The 8,690-nt window shown below is 63.7% G+C and overlaps 3 protein-coding genes across 3 annotated transcripts in view; 2 read left to right on the top strand and 1 right to left on the bottom strand.

Annotated features, from left to right (window-relative positions):
- EMIHUDRAFT_467625 (hypothetical protein) overlaps positions 1-2,065 on the top strand; it is a gene marked incomplete at its 3' end in the record, with an annotated part of 4,374 nt that extends 2,309 nt beyond the window's left edge. The window contains exons 3-6 of the mRNA XM_005786472.1: positions 82-127; positions 357-446; positions 628-673; positions 1,564-2,065. Of these exons, the coding sequence (XP_005786529.1) occupies positions 82-127; positions 357-446; positions 628-673; positions 1,564-2,065 (684 nt within the window). The remainder of the gene's footprint in view (positions 1-81; positions 128-356; positions 447-627; positions 674-1,563) is intronic.
- Positions 2,066-2,799: 734 nt separating this feature from the next.
- Positions 2,800-3,618, top strand: EMIHUDRAFT_228712 (hypothetical protein; the record flags this gene model as incomplete). Its single annotated transcript, XM_005786471.1, has 1 exon — positions 2,800-3,618. One exon carries the CDS (start codon positions 2,800-2,802, stop codon positions 3,616-3,618), a length of 819 nt encoding a protein of 272 aa, XP_005786528.1.
- Positions 3,619-7,576: 3,958 nt separating this feature from the next.
- EMIHUDRAFT_228708 (hypothetical protein) lies at positions 7,577-8,146 on the bottom strand (the record flags this gene model as incomplete). The annotated part of the gene is made up of 1 exon (XM_005786470.1): positions 7,577-8,146. The coding sequence occupies one exon, from the start codon at positions 8,144-8,146 to the stop codon at positions 7,577-7,579; it is 570 nt and encodes a 189-aa protein (XP_005786527.1).
- Positions 8,147-8,690: the final 544 nt, after the last annotated feature.

Genomic DNA, 8,690 nt, shown 5'->3' with positions numbered 1-8,690 from the left:
GCACAGCGCTGCCACGGCACTTCGCTGCCACGGCGCTTCGTTGGTCCCCCGGTCACCGGTTGGGTCCTCGACTACCGCAAGGTGACGCGCGCGGGCGGGCCGTGCTACGCGTGGTCGTCGCCCGGCGGTGCAGCAGACACACGGCCCTGTTCACGCCGCAGACGGTGTGAAGAGGCGCCGTTCACGCGGTCGGGCTGTGAACAGGCGCGCGCGGGGGGGGGGGGGGAGACGCGGCGGGCTCGGTGTGAGGAGGCGCCGTTCACGCTGTTGATCTGTGAGCAGGAGCGACGCGGCCACCTCGAGGCGCCGCAGTGCCCTACCGTCCCCGGCACTCAAATCCAATGGTCTCAAAACAGGCGCGGGCGAGAAGCGGCCGCTCGAGACGCTGCAGTACGAGGCGCGGGTGGCGGTGGAGGCAGAGTGCGGCCACTGGGTCAAGCTCAAGGGCGAGATCGGCCGAGATTTCCCCGAGATCAGCCGAGATCGGCCGAGATCAGCCGAGCTCTTACCGATGTCACCCGAGATCACCCGAGGTCGTACTACAGGGCGTGGCCCCAGCGCGCATCGTGTCCATCCGCAAATGGGTGAACGACTTGACTAACTATAGCTGCATGAATCCCCCCTCAGGCGTGCCGCAGCCGGCGTGGGTCGAGCTGGACGTCTTCCTCGCCGGGTGAGAGAGTTGGGGTCAACCTCAATAGCCTCCACCGAGCAGCCCCGTGCAAGAATGTGCCGCTCGGGAGGGGGCCTCTATCTCTCGCTGAACAGCGTCTTTTTTTTCTCGCTCAAGAGCGTGTCGAGATGGGCGCAGCGCGCGCGGCGAGAGCAGGCTTCTTACATACATGCACATGCACATGTGACGATTACGGCTTTAGATGTGATTGAAAAGAAGGGTGAAAGGCCTCCCTCCCCCTCTCCCCCTGCAATCCCCTGAGGAGGACAGGGTCCTCCCCACCTGCACGAGCTACGAGCAGGAATTTGGAAAATTGGACCGGGGGACCCGTCACCCGAGCGTTAGAGGGTCCGCAGCGTCCTAATCTAAAATCTGAGGATTCAGGATTGAGGCATCGCTTCAGTGAGGCCAAAGTGAGTTTATGGATGTGTGAGAACGGTGCGGGGGACGAGGAGTCACGCGGACCGACTCGTCGGTGACTCTGCTGCACGCCGTTTCAGAATTTTTCTCAGCGTGAGCGAGACGTGGAAGAGTGCCACCGTCGGGTAGGACAGGTCGGCCCGGAGCAGCGGAGTAGCCGTCGTGGTCGCGGCGAGCAGCGCCGGCCACTCCGGCGCCGCGTCGGCAACATGGGAGCATGTCCACCGCCACTTCGCGGTCGCAGCGCTGTTGTCGCCCGAAACGCCGCATGTACCTCTGGCGGGCCAAAGATCGACTCGCATGTCGATTTCGACTTGACGGCAGCATGGAGGCATCATGCCTCCATGCTGCCGTCAAGTCGGAGCCAGTCTGCGGCGACCACAGCGCTTGCAGGAGGTACATGCGGGAGCTTTTCAGGGGAGGGTACCCATTCGTTGCTGGTAGCGAGTCGACGCTGCTTGACCTGCCAGCGTCGACTCGCCCTGTTCGCAGATCTCCTCTGCTGGCGCCATGTGCCTGTCGCCGGCGCTGCAGAGCGGCGAGGACATCGTCAGCCACCAGCTCGAGCTGCAGTCGATCTTGCACGGTGTGCACCAGCGCTACGCCGGCCGCCAAGGGCGGTACAACAAGCACGACACGGCGCGGCTCCGCTACATCAAAAACACCGCCTTCCCGGGCCTGCGCTTCGGCAAGATGGTGCCGGAGCGAGACATGGCGATGCTCAGCCCTCTCCCACCGTCGCGGATCGCCCGTCACCTCGCCTCTCCGCAGGGTCATCTCTCGCGCCGTCTGCATCTCTCTGCCGGTCGCCAGCACCCGCCACCGACTGGCTGCACCGCCACTCGCGACGCGCCACCCTCGCTCACCAGCCTGCATACGCGCTACTCCCGCCGTGCCTTTGCTGCCACATGGATCGCATGTCACTGCAAACGCGCCCGCAGCCGCGCCGTAAAGGTCTGCCTTGCTGGCTGACGATCTCACTCTCCCGCTCCTATTGCATCTGCCTCCCGCCTCCCAGCTCACATTTGACACTGCAGTAGGTGCTCCTGTCGACGCTGCCGCCGCTGCCACCGCTACTGTCACCGCTCGTTTGATAATCGACGCCACGCTTAGCGGCAGCGAGATCCGAGGTTGAGTCAACTTGCCTTGCGTTCCAAGCGACGATGGCACGACCACCGCCCTGCTTCTAACCGGGCAAGGAGGGCCTACTCCCGTTCCGCGAGGAACAGGAGGTCTCCCCCCCTCCCCCGGCCTGAGCAGCGACGCGTGGACGGCAGCCCTTTCGAGGTTGGCAGGCGAGCCAGTTCAGTCTCAGCCACACGCCCCCCGGCGCCTGTACTCCACCAAGTCAAAGTGAAAAGATCTTATCAGCCAGCCGGGCAGGGCAGGCGGGCAGGCGGGCGGGGTCAGGGAAGACTATTCCAAGACTCGCGAGAGATGCCACACGCCCCTCGCGCGAGGCAGTTCGCAGAGCACCTCCTACCATAAATAAATAAAACGGGCACGCCAAACGAGGGGTGGGAGAAGGACAGGGTCCCCACCTGCACGAGCAGGATCTTGTAAGGACGATCAGGGACACAGGGGAACGGGAGCGGGGAGCGCATCGCGACACGGAGGGGGCTGGGCAGGAGGTTAGTTGGGAGAAATTCTTTTTCCTCTATGCCCGTCTGCTGTCCGTATTATCCGCGCCGTGCCACGGCAGACGTATGCTCCCGCTCAGCGTCTTCTCCGCCACCGCGGCCGCGTTGCTGCACACAGCTGCACGGGGTCTCGTCCCAGCAACCGCTCCGCCGCGAACCCGGCTGGTCGCGCTCTCCTCCGTGCCGCGGCTGTGCGTGCTCGACCTCGACGAGTGCGTGTGGTCTCCGGAGATGTACACGCTCAGCCACATGCCCAGCAGGCCGCTGATCGGCGATCTAAACGGCCGCGGCGAGGGCGTCGTCGGCGTTCACAGCGGCGGCGACGTGATTCGCATCTACCCAGGCGCGCTGCTGGCGATGCAGGAGGTGGCAGATGGGCTGCACGGAGAGATGCGCATGGCGGTCGCATCCTCGGCCGACACGCCGCTGGCCGAGCGGATCGGCCGCGCGGCGATGGAGCTACTCGAGGTGCTTCCCGGCCTCACGATGGCGGACCTGCTGAGGCGAGGCTACGAGGACGGCCGCAACTTGCAGATCGGGCGGCAGCCGCCGCTCTCGAGCGACAAGTCCCGCACGCACTTCCCCATCCTGCGCGACGCGTGCGGCGTCGCGTACGAGGAGATGCTCTTCTTCGACGACTCGGCGAGACGCAGCCGAGAGGGAGGGAGACGGCACACTGCCCATGCCACGCACGCCTCTCGTCGCTCCCCCGCCCCGAAGGTGTGGAGCGACCACTGCGGCCTCGTCGCTGCAAACTGCCCCGGCGTGGTGACGCAGCGCACGCCGCGAGGCATGCAGGAGCACGAGTGGAGGAACGGGCTGCGCAAGTTCGCGGCGGAAGCGGCCGAGCGGGGCGCCTCGACCTCGGAGCCGAGCGGGGCCTGAGTGTGTCGCGTATTTCGGTGTCGAGTAGCGCCTGAGGTGACTACAAATGTCTTGCGTATTATGAGTCTGTCTTCTGCATCCACCATCGGCTGAGGTCTTATACTCTGACTCTATATGCGCACGCACCCGAACTCGCCCCAGATCGCGCTGAACCACAACGGCACGGTCTTCAAGGACGCGAGCAACTACGTGAGGAAGGTCGGCCATGCAGCATGCCCTATCACTAAGTTGAGCAGCGCCCGCTCGGTGTTGCCGAAGGCGACAAAAGCCCCCTTCCAGCCGAGCCGGTCGCCACCCTTGCACGCAAGCGAGCTCGTAAGTTTCAAGTCGCCAACGAGGCGCGCATGCCCTTTGCCGATGTTCGCCGCCGCCACGTCGTTGTGAGAGGGGGGCGCACCTCGCCCTCTCTTCCCGCACGAGTTCTCCAGGCACTCGCACAGGGGGAGGGTCCTGACGTCCCCGGTGGAGCTGCACGTTAGCGAGGCCTCGCACCGTATCTGAGAGGCTTGTATTTTAAGAATTCTTCTGAAAAACGGCGTTTTGGCCGCGGGGTACATCTCGCGGGGTACATCTTGGACTGGATGCTGAAGATTGCCTCGCTTCTGCTCGTCGCTCTGTCGACGTCTGCCCTGCCGGTGCGTCGCTCCGCCCAGCCGCACTTACTCACATGCAGGCTTGAACTTACACGCACCACACGAGTGCGCAGGCAGAAACCGTCGACGACATCAACCCAGCCGCTCGCGGCCTCGCCTTCGCGCCCAAGCCCTCTCCTCCCGTGCCCGACGTGGTCGACGACCCCGCCTGGCTCATCGCCACCTCTGGGTTCTGCTCGAACCTCAACGTCGTGATCAAGGAGCGGGACGTCGGAAAAGGCGAGACGGAGGGCGATACCGCGGCCCACTTCATCGCCGACATTGCCTTCAACTACTACCCGCAGACGGCGGTCAAGTTCACCGATTTCCCTCACCACCTCGCGAAGACCATCGAGGGCGACGCGGCTGAGGCGGACGCACTGGTCTCGAATGCGTGGGACCACAAGAATATCGCGCTGCTCGAGCCGACGTCCTCGTGCGGCGCTGGCGACCAGAGCAGTCAGGCGTGGGGGATCTCGGTCTTCAAGGTGGAGGAGCACCGCCACTGCACGGACGGCGAGACGGCGTGGGAGGGACATCCTTGCGTCCACTACTCCGGCTACGTCTCGGCGGCTACGTCCAACTTTGTCAACGTGAATGAGGGCCGGTTCGTCTGCCAGCTATTCGTTGACTCGAGCTTCGCGTGGCAAGGCCCAACCAATTACTACCTTGCCGTCTCCTGCGACTTGGATGCGCAGGAGACGGCAATTACCCAAGCAGAGGCAAGTGCAACCGGAGTGACGATAGACGGCTGCCCCACGGAACTGCCAACGTGCTTCATTGCTGAGGAATCCACCAAGGTTCCCGAGCGCCAACCCAACTGCGTCTGCGAAGACGACAACCATGAACTCATGAACGAGGCCTTCAAAGCTGGAAACGCGGCTGCAGATGTAACTGCGTGTGGGCCCAACCCAGTTCTTAAGGTAAACCCAGTCACTGGGAACAGGGCGTGGTTTACCCGCGGCCCACCTAGTGTGCAATGCTCTTACACGAATCCCGTGCTGGAGTGCATCTGCGCCGACTGCACGTTTTTGGGATCATCTGCCAATCCCAATCAGGCTGGAACGGCGTCGTGCAAGTGCCGCCCGAAACCGGACCCCACGCGCACCTGGCGCCGCCGGCTTGCGGCATTTGTTCAAAAGGGGAACTTTCTCCGTGGTCGCGCCTTGCAAGCAAATTGCGAAGAGTACCAGACGGTGCTGCAGACGTTCAGGACGTGCCTCGAGTGCAACACGACCGCTTGCGACAACTGGTGAGAGGTGAGATCGGCGTGCGTGTGCAAGGCCGCGAAGACCTTCGAGCGGCTCCTTGATGCGGGCATGAACTTCGTCTCTAGTTCTACGACGTTGGTAGGCGTTCCCCAAATTGCGGAGGTGGACTCAGTTGCGCCTCATCGACATGCCGGTGGGTTGGGCGTCTTGGCGCCGGCCCGGTTCTCTTTGTAAGTATGTCTGGGTCTGGGTGGTGAGGAGGGGTGGGCGGGGCGACGATGCCGGCGCGAGGCCTGCAGCCGTCACCGGCTGCAGGCTCCGTGGTACGAAACTAGGGTTGCAATTCGGCGCCGGCCCGGTTCTCTTTGTATGTGCCAGTGCGCGCCAGTCCCGTGCCCAGTGTTGTGCGAGGGAGTTTTGTTGTAAAATTCTCTTTGTACAAAGTACCCCGAGGACCAAACTTTGACACGTAGCGCACGGGTCATCTCGGAGAGAGAAAGGGGAGGGATGAGGGGGGGGATAACGGATAAGGGAGCACCACACCGAGGGAGTACCGTAGCCAGTACCCTGGGAGTGAGAGAGGTCAGGGGAAGCCACCATGGGGGACAGGCACCAAGGCACTAACTTCATCACCCATTCGCCCCGCGCGATCTAGCAAGCCCGGGTCGATGGGTCTTAGGATCGGCGGCCAGCTTCCCACATATGGCAGGTTACGGGCTGGGGGGACCCGCGCCAAGGGGGAGAGAATGGAGGGGGGAGAATATGCGTGCCCGTTTTTCTTCTAAAGCATTTTTTTATATGCGCACGCACCAACGTACTAGGCTACGCTGAGCCCTGGTCTGACAGCCTGACAGCAAACCCGGACAGCGCCTGACAGTGCCCGACAGCCTGACAGCGTTGACAGCACTTTTTCTGACAGTCTGACAGCACGTATCTGACAGCCTGACAGCAGAGTCTGACATCAGAGGGGCTCCGTCGCTGTCAGGCCCTAACGTGACAGCCTGACAGCTGCCTGACAGCCCGACAGCACACAGTGGCCTGACAGCAGCGCTGACAGCCCGACAGCCCAACCAGCCCGACATCAGCACAGACCGTACACAGCCGTGCAGCCTCTTTCTTGCGCCCCATGAGGGTTTAACAAAACATGCAAAGACATGTGAGTGTGGTCCATGCAGTGTCATGGGATGGTCATGCCTCATGGGTCTCTCTCTCAACCCTCCCGCCCCACCTCTGCGGACCCGCGGCTGTGCTACAACTACAAATGAAGCTACCAGCTAGCCTTCTGGGGCCCTACAGTCATATGCCTACGGCGTCTGGGTGGGGGTGGCCGCCGCCGTCTGTGCCGCGCTGCCGCCGCCGCCGCCTCGCGCCTGCGCCTGCTCCGCCATCTGCGCTCCCCAGGCGGACCCCTTCTAGGCAGAGTAGAGACTAGAGTATGTGTAGAGCTGTAGTAGAGTCCTGTTGGATGTTGGTCTCCTCTTGATAATGTCATAAGTGTGGATAGTGTGTCAGAGAGCCTGACAGCACCCCGACAGCACCAACCGACAGCACCTGACAGCACCGGCGTCTCTGACAGCAGCAGCAGCCCGACAGCTCTGACAGCTCCGACAGCGTCTGACAGCAACACCCGACAGCTCCGACAGCACCCGACAGCTACGGAGCCCCTCTGATGTCAGACAAGAGCACCCGACAGCACCCGACAGCACTGACAGCACCTGACAGCTGGTCTGACAGAGGCACTGACAGTGCCTGACAGTGCCTGACAGCCTGACAGATCACCTGACAGCACCTGACAGCCTGACAGCCAGGGCTCAGATCCGGTGACGTGTGGCTCTCATCAAACCCCGTCCTCTATAGACCCACCTACCCATCTCCTGACTCCTGACCGACACACAGAGTCTGCTCGGCACAGGTACCAAAAGGGAGTTGCGCTGCTGAACGACGGAATCGCAAGCCCCTGGTGGCTGGGGTGCTCCTGACTCCTGTGGCCGCCCCGCGCCCGCCCGATATAGCCGATACAAGAGGCCAGCATTGTGCGATGAGCATCTGCGTACAGGCCTCAACGTCTAGAAGACAGGAGGCCCACACGCCATCCGCACGGTCACGGGCGGCACTTCACTCGACGAGCGGCGAGATGGGCACGACTGCAGGAGTCATCCCGATGAGCGTCAGCTCGTCGTCGTCGTCCTCAGGGTCGTGCTGGAGTGCGGGTGTAGTCCGTTGGCTCTGGCCGCCGCCAAAAATCAAGCCCTCCTCCTCGCCGAACGGCGCACGCGGACCATCGCGCTGCACGATCCGCAAGAGGCGCGCACCCCTCAGTGCATCAAGCGACAGGCCGCCGTGTAGGGCTTGCTCACGCCCCGACGCGTCCACAAAGCTGGCGTCCACAGCCACGTTGCTCCCGTAACGTCGCTCGCCGATCGACGTCACCAGTTCGGCGAGCGAGCACACGCCACCGATGGTGAGCCACTCGGTCGCTGTGTAGCATTCGTGAGCAACAGCGATCGCGCCATCTCGGACGGGCGGAAGCGACGCGAGCAGCGCTCGTCGCCGCCTGCTCTCAACGATGAAGCGTGTGGCTCGGTAGCAGGCCCACAAAAGGGCGGCGGCGGCGAGAACGGTGCTTGTGCTCTCGAGCTGACGAAGCTGCGCGGACCGAGCCACCTCCACGGGCACAGCCTCCATCGGCTCTGGCGTGATGTCTGATGTTAAGAATTCTAAGAGGTGTGGACGGCCCTGTGCACGTTATTTCTTTTCCTCGCGATGTCCACCCCGCCGCGCCGCCGCTCGCGCCGCCTCGCCTCCGCCTCCGCCGCCGCCCCCTCGCCAGACACGCCGCCGCCCGCCCGCCTCCTCGACCTCCCCACGGAGCTCATCGTGCGCGCCATCTCTCGCTGCGACAGCCCCGCCGACATCGCTCGCGTCGCCGCCGTCTCGCTGCTCTTCCACTCGCTCGCGGAGCAGGGCATCCGCTTGTGGGCGCAAGAGCGCGGCTTCGAGCTGCCGGCGCAGCCCGAGGACGAGACCTGCGCCGTGCGGTGGCTGTGCTATTCTGCGCTGCTTCGCGAGTCCAACCCGCCGGCGAGGGCGTCCGCAGGCTATCAGCACAGCGTCTTCATCGTCGGCGAGGGGCGGCTCTCGTCGTGCGGCTCTGCGCTGTGGCTCAGCCCAGGGGTACTCGGCCACGGCGAGGGCGTGACGCGGCTCAACACGCCGACCTGCCTCCCAT

The sequence above is a fragment of the Emiliania huxleyi genome, assembly GCF_000372725.1.
Source record: "Emiliania huxleyi CCMP1516 chromosome Unknown EMIHUscaffold_150, whole genome shotgun sequence".
NCBI lineage: Eukaryota > Haptophyta > Isochrysidales > Noelaerhabdaceae > Emiliania > Emiliania huxleyi.
The sequence above is the reverse complement of the archived record's forward strand: the minus strand, read 5'-3'. Positions and strand labels throughout refer to the sequence as shown.